Source organism: Carettochelys insculpta, chromosome 6, assembly GCF_033958435.1.
Source record: "Carettochelys insculpta isolate YL-2023 chromosome 6, ASM3395843v1, whole genome shotgun sequence".
NCBI lineage: Eukaryota > Metazoa > Chordata > Testudines > Carettochelyidae > Carettochelys > Carettochelys insculpta.
Window position 1 is genome coordinate 32,227,836 of NC_134142.1, and position 13,083 is coordinate 32,240,918.

Below are 13,083 nucleotides of genomic sequence, written 5' to 3' on the forward strand. Positions count from 1 at the left end.
TGCACCTGTGATATTTGTAATGATTTCTTCAGAGTCCATGTGTCTAATTAATTTAGTTCAATAAGATGCCATTATTTAAAATAATATTTTATCCAATATGAATTTAATATTTCCATACAGCTTTGAAAGCACTTCTTTGGCATGAGGACGAAACAGGTAGTGCCATTGTTTCCAGCCTAATGGGCAAGTGTAAATTGCTAACTTGTTTGTAAAAATAGCTTTGCAATCAAATGTCTAGAAAAAAGGGCAGTCCCAAAGAGGAAGTAATCTAGCAAAGTTTTTATTCTTAATATTCCAAGACATGACTGAATCATGAATGTGTTTTCGTTTGCTTGTTTGAAGGTGCTGATTCCTAATTGTATAGATCAAAAGGGTAACTCTCTGTTAATGTTCAAAAATCTGGATTAGGCAGAGTTTAAAAAATGCATGTAACAATTTCTAATTTGAAATTTACTCAGTTAAATATGGTAATTTTCCAGAATGGAAGCCAACACCCAGAGGGAAATAACAGCTTTGAAACTCTGTGAAGGACACCCCAATGTAGTGAAGTTACATGAAGTTTATCATGATCAGGTATTCTGAAGAAACCATAAGCATTTTCCAAACACATTTTGTTGTGTATAGCATAGACTCATGGGATAAAGTGTACTGCTTCTCTCTACAGGCAGCTTTTTCCATCTAATTATAGTAAAAGCATTAAAGACAAATGCAATGACATTTTTATTTATATACAGGAAAAGTATATTTACAGGATTTCCAGTATACCTACCTTCCTTCAGAGGTATTGTGAAGTTTAATGATATTTATAACATGCTTAGAAATCCTTGAACTAATGGTGTTATATACTTTTCTAAGATTATTTCCCAATTTTGTTTGTTTTTGTGCTTGAGTAATATTTAATTGCAGAAGCCTTAGTTATCCATTGTACTCAAGCATAGTTCAGATGTAGTGGAAAATGGTGCCTGCACGCAAACCTGAGCAGCTGGGGGCTTACTTCTAACTTCCTCTGGAGTTTAAAATCCTCTCTAATGAAACTGAGCTCTTCTCTAGTCCTGACAGGCTCTCCAGGTCTCTTCTAAAATGTTCTCTATGCCCATATGAAAGGGTCTGACTGAGGAAACAGCTAGTAAGCATATGCAGCACAAAATGTGTTTAGCAATCTGAAGAATCTGCCCCATAATCTTTAAGAATGGAGGAGATTTACATTTTAACTATTTATTCTTTATGTACTAAAATATGATCAGAATGTATATAAGGCTCAAAGGACCTGTTTTTAGTCCTTCTGCAGCATGTTTATGGTCACCCTCTGCCAGACTTCTGCTGGTCAATTTTTTCCAAATTCTGAAATTAAAAACAAAAAAATCTTATTTTTTTACAAGCTCTGCAGCAAACCTAATCAGTTTCTCCACTGGGAATCCTACTCCAATTGGACCCACTAATGTTGGCCGGACCATTTTTTGTTTCTTTTGTTTTGTTTTGTTTTTTTGTGTTGTTGTTTTTGTTTTTTTTTGGCAGATCCTGGGTCACTTGCCAATAGAAGAATATTTTTATCCTCTTTTATTTTTTTTATCTCTACTCCTTTCACTGCGTTCAAGGATAAATGAAAGAATTGTAGAATTGGACAAGTAGTGCATTTAGCTTAACTAATGAGGTATGTATTCTCTGTGCTTAAAAATGCCTGCCCATCTCCACAATTCTGCTCCTCTTAATAGTGCCCACCACTGTTAAGGTTAGGACAGATGTATCTCTGTTCCTCTCACATCTTTTCATACTTGTCTCATTTGACCCAAATTTTACACGTAGTAATTTTTGTTGAGAGAGAGGACTGTGTTAACAGTATTTGCCAATCCAAAATCGAACATTGGTACAAGGGAGAAGAGAGTTTTCCTTGCTTAATGACAATCAGGCTGATAACCCAGCAAAGCTACCAGAACTGCCAGTCCTGGACACATGCACCCGCAGCTGTGACCAATGAAGTGAATAAGCCCAGCTAAGAAAGTGTGAGAACACGGAGGGAAAGGGGAAGCAAAAGACGTGGGATAGAAGAAGGGCAGCAGACCTTGCCATGTGGCCTCTGAGAAAATGATAAAGAGATAAAAAGACACTACAGTGTAGTTTAAGGGCTGATAAACTCAATTTAAGTTAAGAATTCATAGACTGGTCTAATTGTAGACAAATTGGAGAGGACCCGTTAAGACAATGCTCGGGCCCCTAGGCAGACTAAACCAAGAGCAGTTGACAGGATGCCATTATCCATTTCAGACACTCATATTCATTGTCTTTCAAGGCTGACTGGCTAACCAGTTCCATTTTTATCTAAGAAAACTAAACTATTCAGCATTCTCAGTTCCAAGGTACCAAACCCTTTGTAATGAAACGTTGCAAGGCTTTCAAGCTTAGTGAGGCCACAGTCTCTCTGATAGAGTGAAGAATGTGTGGGCTATGGTTCTTCCCCTTTTTATAGAATCCTTTTTAACAGTTTCTATAATGAGTGGTGTTTCCGTGTGCTGGGGGATTCCTGTGTGTGAAGAGGAGAGGGATTTCCCAACTGAGGAAACACTGCTTACCCTATATTTTTATGGTCTCTTGGAAGAGTTCCCTTAGCATAGGGAAACATTGATCCAAAAAACTGTGCTACCCTCCTGTTTTCAAGGCTTATGCCCTTCTGCTACTCAGTCTTGGGTTACGCTGGTGATGGGTGTGTGAAATGTGACTGATTTTCATGTTAATGTTTGCCTTCAGTGGTTACTTGCTTTAAAAAATATCTGAAAGGAAATGCACAACCTTCACTTTTAGTAACAACATCTATAATCTGGGAATATTAAAGATATGTTGTGGTTCTAGTGATTGTACAGCAGTAGCATTCATGCTTCTATGTGGGAGATAGGATCTGAAGTAATTCTGTATATTTAGAACTTGGAAGAAAACTTTCAGGATGCTGTGCAAATAATTAAGAACTTTTTCTGCTATTAATTTGATTTCTGTGACTTATGCATGCATAATGATAAACATATTTCCTGACATGGACAAGACAATGTTCACCACACTTTGAGCTAGATTTTACCCACTGATGTGTATAAGTGAATCCTGTTGAAATCATTGGTAAATGTGAACATCAGTGACCTCTAATCTTAATATTATTAATATTAATATTTGTGGACTCATGAAACAGGATTATAAACAGAAACCTTAGTTGTCCTTACCTCTGGAAAGAGAACCTATTGCAGTATGTAGCTGGTGGAAGTCAAATGGGTTGTGATACAGAAAGAGAATCACATGAGTTTAATGAGTTGTGCAGTAATAATAAATGTAAAAAATTAAGACTGACTTATTAATGTTTAAAATCCACAAAGTGTTGGTACATAATTAAAATTCCCTGAGGTCGCTCATTAAACTGTATTTTGTTCTCTAGCTTCACACATTTCTGATAATGGAACTATTGAAGGGAGGAGAATTGCTTGAACGCATTCGGAAAAAGAAACACTTCAGTGAGACAGAAGCCAGTTATATCATGCGCAAACTTGTTTCAGCTGTGAGCCATATGCATGATGTAGGAGTAGTCCATAGAGATCTGAAACCTGAGGTACGCTATGGCATGATTATATATATTGTTGGTCTAATAGCTGTTTTTCATTCTTTAACAAAGTGATGTATACCTTCATTGAGGGGCATGGTTAATGTAATAGAACAAGTACTGTAATTAGAATGTTTTAATTGCCTTTTTGGTTTTTATTATGAAATGAAAGTTTTGTACTTATAAGCTATCTAATTGTTTTTCTTGTAGTCACAGAGAGGTAGCTGTGTTAGTCTGTATCTTCACAAAACAAAAAAGCAGTCCTGTAGCACTTTAAAGAGTAACACATTATTTATTAGTTGATGAGCTTTCATGGGACAAACCCACCTCTTCACATCTGGAAAATTCTGAATGTGAAGTCTGTCCCATGAAAGCTCATTCAATCATTCTGAATTTTCCAGATCTGAAGAAGTGGGTCTGTCCCATGAAAGCTCATCACCTAATACATTATTTTGTTAGTTTTTAAAGTGCTACAGGACTGCTTTTTCAGTTTTGTGTATTTATTGTATTCATTTGTTCCATTATGCTATGCAATCAGTAGTAAAAACAATAACATATTCAACTCAGATAAATAAATTATTTATGAGCCTTGAATTTTTTATTTTATAAACCGTCTTAACTCCACCATGTTGTAATGTGATGAGAAAAAATCTCTCTTCATAATTTAATTTTGTGTGCTGAGGGAATACACATTCTCTTATGTTCTGATCATATATGCATGGTGTTTGCACAGCATAACAATGCAGATAATAAAAAATAATCAGGACATTTATTTTGACAGATTCTTTGCTAACGATATTAATGCAGAACTTTGTGTAATATTTCATTTAAATTACAATACTGGAATGTGTTTCCCACACCCCTCAGAAAGAGTGCAAAGGTTTGGGGAAGCTGAGGGAAAGGAAAGTAATTGCTAGTCAGTAGTCTAGGAGTGAATCTGCATGACGTTGAGTGTGTGTGGAAGAAGAATGAAACAGGTTTTCTTTGGGGTTGGGGAGGGATTGTTAGGGATAGATGTACTCTAATTGACTCCTAGCCTCTCCCATTCAGTCATGCACATCTGCCACTTCTGCATCCTCACTCCCATCCCCATAAGTCCCTGTCCTCACTCAGCCACCCTCTTCTGTTCATCCTCATGTGTCCCTACATCCTGACTCCCATTTAATGCTTGCCCCAGTCTACCCCACCCACGACCCTCTTCTGAATCCCAGTCAGTGACCCAACATTCCCTTGTGTTTTGCTCTATTTGTCCGCCATATTCTGTACCTCCTAACCTGATTCTGCTTGCAGAATGCTGTGAGGAACATAGCTTCTCCCCAACCCTCACCAGAGCTGACTTAGCTGTCTGAGCTGTCTGCCTTCTGGTCCCACAGCAGTCCCTGGTGATTGAAAGACTAAACTGCAGCACCTCTTTGGCAGAATGTATTTTCTGCACAGAAAAAAATTGCAGAACATTTATTCATCCAGGGCACAGAATTTCTCCAGGACTGATGTGGGACTTGGCCTTTGATCAGCTGTTTTTTGACACAACAGACAAAACTTTCTGTTCCTCCTGGGTGTATACACTAGCAGTGTAGAGACAGCATCATGGCAGAAAACAGCAGCAGGAAAAAGGCTGGCCACAGTGCTCTGTTGGGCTATCCCTCCCTCCCCTAATGCAGCAGGACTATCCTGGCAAGGGCCATAGAACCCAAAGGTGGAGACATTCTGGTTTTGGAGAGTTCATTTTGTTTTGTTGGTAAAGATCAGCGGTCATGACTTCTACATGTTCCAACCCCTCCATCTAGGGACAAACTAGTGTTCGAGACTAGATTACTGCACATAAGTGAGACCTAAGCATTGTCACTTTAGGCTGGTATCCAGTTGCTCTCCACAAACCTTTTTCGATATCTGTACCTGTCTCTCTTCAGGGCCCCTCTCTTGAGAGACTGCTCCTCTAGCAAGTTCAGTTTCTTTTGCTTTTGGGAGCAGTGAAAGAGATTATTCTAGAACATGGAAATCAAGGTTTTATTTACAGTACTTTCTGATATCCAAATGCAAATGAGGGGGTCAGACCTATTTTAGACATCTGCAACCTTAATAAATATATCAAATACATAAGGTTCCTTAGAATCACCCTGGTATCCTCCTTGCTTTGACTCAGAATGTTTGGTTTGGTGCTCTGGGCTTTAAGGATGCTTATTTCCACATAGCAATACTTCTAAGTCACAGATTTCTCTAATTTTTTGTGACACATTGTCATTTCCAGTAATTGGTCCTTCCTTTAGGTCTTCTGGGTTTTTACCACTTTTGTGGATGTGATGGTATTGTACCTCAGGAAGAAGGCAATCCACATGTTACTGTATCTGGATGACTGGCCACTAAGTATAGGTTCACAGAAGTTTTTCTTGCATGCATATTACACTGATTTTATTCAACACTCTAAACATAAAGTCAGTGTTGTCCCCCAATAGACTCTGTATATTGGAGAGCATGTTTATTAATCTTTCATTTTGAGACTATTTGTTGCTTTTGTCCTGGTCTGCAGTCTCCATCTCCCATGACAATTGGTGTGTGCATGAGGTTCTTAAGCCACATGGGACAGTATATTATCTGATTTTTCACGTCATGGACAAGTTCTTTTGCCTCACTTGATTATGCCCTCCAATATGCTTTTCCCTGATCTCCATCATTTCATTGGCCAAGGCAGTGTTGGTTTTCCAAACATACAGTGTTGGTTCAGACTTCCGTATCACTTCCTCTCCTCCTTGACCTAATAACACTTTGAATCCTGTTCTCTGCTGCCTGCATCTTAAGGTGTGACTGCTCTATGGTGAACAAAGAGAGTGCAATATTTGGTGTCTGTTCAGTAGGTCTTGTTCAGTAATAGAAAACCCTCTCCACGTATTGAGCAAAGTGGATGTGTTTTTCAGTGTAGTCATTGGCCCATGGAATTCAACCATGACACATATCCAAGGCTTCTTGGAGTATTTACTACGTCTTTAGTCTTTGGCATTGCAATTAGATCATTGAGGGTGTATCTAGTGCCAATAGCCTTTCCTCCACCCATACATGGAATATCTGTTTTTTCAGTTATGAAATTGTTACAAGATGTCCTTTGTTTTTATTTGCTGCTCTTTAAATCTGCAAGGAGATTATGAGAGCTGCACGCTTTCATAGCAAAGCCTCCTTACATGCGATTATCTTGTGACAAAGTGATAATGTGACTGCACCCAAAGTTGGCGTCTCAGTTTTGATTGTTGTTTGTTGCCTGTGTTTTTGTCCTAAGTTGCATTCATTTCTGGAGAAGAAGCATCTTTACACGTTAGACCTGAAACTGTGTCTGACCTTTAACCTGTATAGGGGTAAACGCTTTCAAGCCTTACCATGTCCATTTGTGTGTATGCAGACTGTATGAAAGAACAGGCAGAGTTCTCACAGATGATCTGAAGGTGGATAACTTCCTGCTTCAAGACTGCATGCAAAACAGCTGTGGCTATAGCCCCCTCTGTCAGAGCAAGCTCATATGCACAAGCAAGTTCATATGACTACCAGCAGAGGGAATGCTCAGAACTAACATTCATATTCAGATTCGACATTCAAACATGTGGTTTGAACAGGGACAGAAATTAACTGACCCAGTATAAGGAATCTCTTACATATTTCGGTGTTTTATCTCTTAACTTCCCCCTACAGCTCCACCCCCCTTCCCCAGCCCCAATCCCTCTGCTCTTTTGGTTTGCCAACCTTGATAATGACTTTTCTGATTTGTCTACTTTGATAACAATTTTTGGACCTCTGTGCTTTATATATTGACTCTGTTCTGGTAAGGCTGTGCCTGAAGAAGTGGGTCTGTCCCACAAAAGCTCATCACCTGATAAATTATTTTGTTAGTCTTTAAAGTGCTATGTGACTGCTTTTTTGTTTTGGTACAATACAGACTAACACAGCTATCTCTCTGTCACTGCCCTTTCCTGGTTACTCTTCGATATATATTTATTAAATAAATTGTTAACTGATAAATTATGAGAGCACAGGCTACATCAATAGTGTTCCTATGTGATTTCTCAATATCGGATGTTTGCAAGGCTCTCCTGTATGTGTCAATATGTATTTTATGAACCATTATGCCATTACTGCAGCATTCAGATCAAATGCAAACAGTGAGAACGTGCTCTTGCAGTCCATGTTTAAATAGAATCTAAGCCACACACTCCCAGAGTACAGCAAGTGAGTCATCCAATTGGAATACATGGCTGTATCTACTTGAAGAATAGAACAGTTACTTGGTCTAAATATAGTTCCTGGAGCTATGATGCGGATGTGTAGTCCATTATCCTCCCTCAGCCATCTGCATCAAAATCTAGTCTCTGAGCATTTGCTGTGAAGGAGTGGGTGTGTGGGTTCTGGGTAGCACTACCTAATAGACACAGGAAAGGAGCTATGGCCATGAGGTGCTAGTGGTGCCCTGCTACAGGTACTTTTTGGCAAAATTCACCCACTTCAGTGAACATGGGTGTACACACACCTAAATGAAATACATGTCTGAATCACATTTCAAAGAACCACAGTTATAATGAGTGACCTTTTCTTTACTACTAACAATAAAAGGTAATAGTAACGTGACGTGGATTAATATGAAGTGCCAGTTGGTTACTGTGACATCTGTCCATTAACTGTATTTGATTTACAGAAGAAAAATAACCAAATCAGCAACAAACTAATCGAATTACTAATTCTGAACCTTGATGCTTTTCTGAAAGGGTCAAAACAAGGGTGATGGGGTAGGGAGTTTGAATGGGAGCCGATTGTAGATGCCTTTGTCCCTCCAGCAGCAGCAGCTGCCAGCAGCATAATGATCTGCATGTGGCTCTTAAAGAGCCACATGCAGCTCAGATAGAGCTGCTCAGCTGGCTAACTGCACTCCCTGAGGTAACCCTGCCCTGGTTGCAGCTGCTGTGGGTGTGTCGTCCCGCCTCTGGCCTGGGAACTTACCAGCTGGGTTCGTAGGAGTGTTGGGACTGCTGGGTGAGTGGGGCTTGCAGGAGGAGCTGGGTTTGTTGGGGTGTTGGGGGCTTCTGGATGAGTGGAGCTCTGGGGAGAAGGTGGGCTTGGGAGTGCCAGGGGGTAAGTGGGACTTGGGAGCGAAGTTGGGTTTGGGGGTGTTGTGAGCTGCTGGATGAATGGGGCTCTGGAGAGAAGCTGGGCTTGGGGGCTGAGGTGGAAGTAGAGAGGAGAAGCAGGCTGGGGTCAGTCTGTTCCCTGCCTGGGTGCCAGTCTGTGCAGCAGGCATGAGGGGAAAGCAGGCACCAGTATCACCTGAGCTGCCTCCTGCTGGGTGTGGCTGATGCCTCTTCTTGTGATTCACTTTATGTTCCTGCCTCCTTATCCGCATGACAGATCAGTTGGGACTCCTGCCTGTGAAGGACCCACACCAGTACACTGGGGTTCAAACAACTGTTTACTTACTGTCTCACATGTAAGGCCTAGTGACATATACACACCGCTGCGCTGGCTGGCTGTTAAATAGAGAACACACAGAGCACCTTTGGCATGCTGATGTATTATTTACAGAGATACTACCCAATTTTACACCCCAGTGCCTAATACTTATTCCCTGGGGTATTGCAAGTAGGTTGCAAAGAGCTACAAAGAGAGAAAGCTCTATGTTGTCATGCCTGTTCTCTGCCTCTCTCCACATATAAGATAGCGCAATGGCCTTCTAAACCCAGGGTTGTGAATTCAACCCTTGGGCGGGGGGGGGGCCTTTCAAAAGGAGCGCCGCATTCTTTCAATTTAATTTTGAAAGAACACTTTTTGTGTGTACATTCTCCATGAGATATTTTGCAAGAGCCCCTTCTTTCAAAAAATATTTTGAAAAAACTTGCAAGTGTAGAATGTGGCCCAAATGTGAGATCACCATCAATTTGTATAGTCACCTGAGATTGTCGGTTTCACTATCTATTCCTTTCCTAATGGTTCCTAACATTCTGTTAGGATTTTTATTTGTTTGTTTGTTAGACTGCTACTCCAAATTGAGCAGATGTTTTCAAAGAACTATCTGCAATGACTCAAAAATCTCTTTCTTGTGTGGTTACAACTAATTTAGACCCTATCATGATATATGTATAGTTGGGATGATGTTTTACCGTGAGCACTACTTTGCATTTATGAACATCGAATTTAATCTACCATTTTTTGTCCAGTTTTGTGAGATCCTTTTGTAATTCTATGCAGTCTGCTTGAGACTATCTTTAAGTAATTTTCGTACCATGAAATTTTGCCACCTGCCTGTTTGCCCCTTTTCCAGATCACTTGTAGAGTCATAGAATCTTACTAGAACTGGAAGGGACCTCAACATGCTGAATGACACAGGTCCTAGTATGGATCTCTGCCCTTGTGGGACATTTATTCCTGTACTTCCCCCCCCATCTTTAACTAGTTACTAATTCATCAGAGGATCTTCCCTCTTATCTCAAGGCTCCTAATTTTGCTTAAGAGTCAAGAGGGAGCTTGTCAAAGATTTTTTGAAAGTCCAGGTTTATCATATCCCCTGAATCTTGTTGATCATCTCAAAAGAATACTAATAGATTGGTGAGGCATGATTTCCCTTTTAAAAACCCGTTGACACTTGAACAGTACACTAATCCCTTGAAATGCATGATTTCGAGTTGTGTTTAACTTGCATTAATATGAGTTAAGTGCAACTCAAAATCCTGCTCCCCCTGGCCCCAGCCCAACAACCCCCCTGCCACCCCAGTTCAAATTCCCCTGTGGCCACAGTTCACCCCACCCCACACGGAACCGGTTCAACCCCCTCCCCCGCCCCGCAAGGCCCCAGTTCTACACCCCCTCCCCCAGTTCAATCACCGCACATGGCTCCAGCTCACCCCCTGTGCCCTGCTTGGCCCCAATTCAAACCCTCCTCTCTGTGCAGCCCCGGTTCAAACAACCCATGCCCCAGTTCACCCCCACCCTGCGTGACTTCGGCTCACCAAACCCCACATCCAACTGTGGCTCACTCCCCCCTCTATGCATCCCTGGCTCTGGCTCACTCCCTTCGCTGTGCCTGGCTCTGGCTCTGGCTCACCCCCTGGCCTTGTGGCCCTGGCTCACATCCACCCTGCCCCCACTGCATCCCTAACCCCCCCAGGCTTAACATCCCTGCCCCCCTCCCACGGTCCCAACCCCCCCACAAGGTTTAACCCTCCCCAACTGCCCCCCTCACAACCCCAGGACTTACCTTTCAAAAGGAGCTCCAGGTGCTCCTCCTGGTTCCCTGGCTGTAGAGCTTGTGTTCCGCCAGGCAAAAAGCTGCCTCAGACTTATGCAAAATTTGAATTATGCAAGGGTGCATGGGAATGCAGTCCTTGCATAACTTGAGGGACTACGGTATATTGTTTGCCTGATAATTCTGTTTCTTATTATAGTTTCAGGGAATTTGCTTGGTACTCAAGTAAGGTTTTCTGGCCTCTAGTTGCCAAGTTTATCTCTGCAGCCTTTTAAAAATTTAATTACATTATCTGTCCTACATTTTACTGGTAGAAACTGATGTTAGTGATATGTTAAATAACGTTAAAAAGGATGGATCAAGTGTGGGAATCTTCCTCACATTCTCTGCAGTAAAGAGCAGTGCACAGAATTCATTTAGCTTTTCCGCAACTGCCTTGTCTTCTTTGTATGCTTCTCAGTACCTCAATCATCCAGCAGTCCCACTGATTGGGATGCTTTCCTCTTCTGAAGTATTACAAAAGTTTTTGTTCTGAAGCATTAGCTGTCGTCAAGAACCCATAAAAGAAGAGCGAGGTTCCGTAGGAATGGAATGGTTAAACATGATATCTAGTTTAAGACAAGGAAGGACATAGCTAGCCTAACTTCAATGCCTAGGAAGTTACTGGAACAAATTATTTAAAAATCAGTTAATAACAATAATATATATATAATAAAAACGGTGATAAGCAGTAGCGAGTGTGGATTTAAGAATAAATCATCCCAAACCAATCTTATCTGCTCCCTTGACAGAGTAATCAACCTCATAAATAATGGGGAAACAGTAGACATGATATGGCTTGATTGTAGTAAGGCTTTTGGCATGCTTTCACCTAAGTCTCAAAAGCAAGCGTTCTGTATGCAATTATTATAAGGTGCTTCTATACCTTGTTGAAAGACTGTACTCTGAAAGTAGTTATAGATAGGTAGTTCCCAGTCACCCGGGGAGGATATATCAAGTAAGATTCTGCAAGGGTCTTTTCTGGGTCTGATACTATTTAATATTTTCATTAATGACTTGAATGATGGAATGGAAAGTGTTCTTATAAAAATCGTATATCAAATGGAGAAGAGGTTGCAAGTACTATGGAGGGTGAGACTAGAATTTAGGGACTTGATTTGAAACCAATAAAACAATATTCAGTAAAGACACATGCAAGGTGCTGCACAAAGAAGGGAAACTTAAATGCACAAATACAAAATGGAGAATGACTGCATTGGCAGCATCACTGCAGAGAAGAGTCTGACGGCTGTAGTGCACCACAACTTTAATATGAGTCAACAGTGTGATGGAGTTATAAAAAAAATATTATTCTGAATTATTCTGAGGAAATAGGATATGTTTGCAGATCCCCGCCCCCCCCACAAAAAAAAAACAAAACCCTACCATATTGGCCTGCCTGTCTGTTCTTAGGGACCGATTATTTTATGATTATTAATCAGTTCAGTTTAAACTGATATCTTTTTAATTTGTTAATTTTTACTTGTTAAATTATACTTAGTTTACTTACTTTGCATTTGCTTTTCAGAATTTATTGTTCACAGATGAAAATGATAATTCAGAAATAAAAATAATTGACTTTGGATTTGCTCGATTAAAACCACCTGATAATCAGCCTCTCAAGACTCCATGTTTTACTCTTCATTATGCTGCTCCAGAGCTTTTGAATCACGATGGCTATGATGAATCCTGTGATCTCTGGAGTTTGGGGGTCATTTTGGTGAGTGGCTGATTGTGTGGTTTATGTATTTTAATAGTTCCATAACACAAGCAGAATTTAATTTCTTGTTAAAATGAATGTATGAAAAGGGATTGACATTGTCCCAGATAAGAATTGCATAGACATTATTTTGGAATGCGGCGTGGGCATCTTTTTGCTGTACATATAGTAGAAGGAAGCTAGGATGTGCACTGGAGGCATTTAACGAGGTAGAACTAGAACTAGGTTTCATTTTTTTGGGGGGGAAATTTGATTAATTTTGCTTGGAATATTCCCCAGTTAGAACAGTTTATATGTGTAAAGGAAATAATAAATTTATTGAGACCTCTATAACTGTAAATTTTTCTCTTAAAATTATTTCAGTTTATAAAAAGAGCCAACCTACAGTCTGTTTTATAGAAAATTTATTTTGAAATAACACTAAAATGGTATCTGCTTCCCGCTACATAAAATCTGTATATTTGCAATAGTCCTGAGACATGTAAGCCCATGTTGCTAACAAGGTCTCTAAATAAAGACCTTTTTTAAGCCATGCACACC

At 40.3% G+C, this 13,083-nt stretch overlaps 1 protein-coding gene across 2 annotated transcripts in view; it reads left to right on the plus strand.

Annotated features, from left to right (window-relative positions):
- The window catches only part of RPS6KA5 (ribosomal protein S6 kinase A5), a 154,676-nt gene that overhangs the window by 113,875 nt on the left and 27,718 nt on the right, over window positions 1–13,083 (plus strand). For both annotated transcript variants that reach the window (XR_012645911.1, XM_074996632.1), the window contains 3 exons: window positions 480–573; window positions 3,413–3,583; window positions 12,352–12,543. Coding sequence is in view for 1 of the 2 variants with exons in the window: in XM_074996632.1 (XP_074852733.1) it covers window positions 480–573; window positions 3,413–3,583; window positions 12,352–12,543 (457 nt within the window). In the remaining variant the exon portion in view is untranslated. The remainder of the gene's footprint in view (window positions 1–479; window positions 574–3,412; window positions 3,584–12,351; window positions 12,544–13,083) is intronic.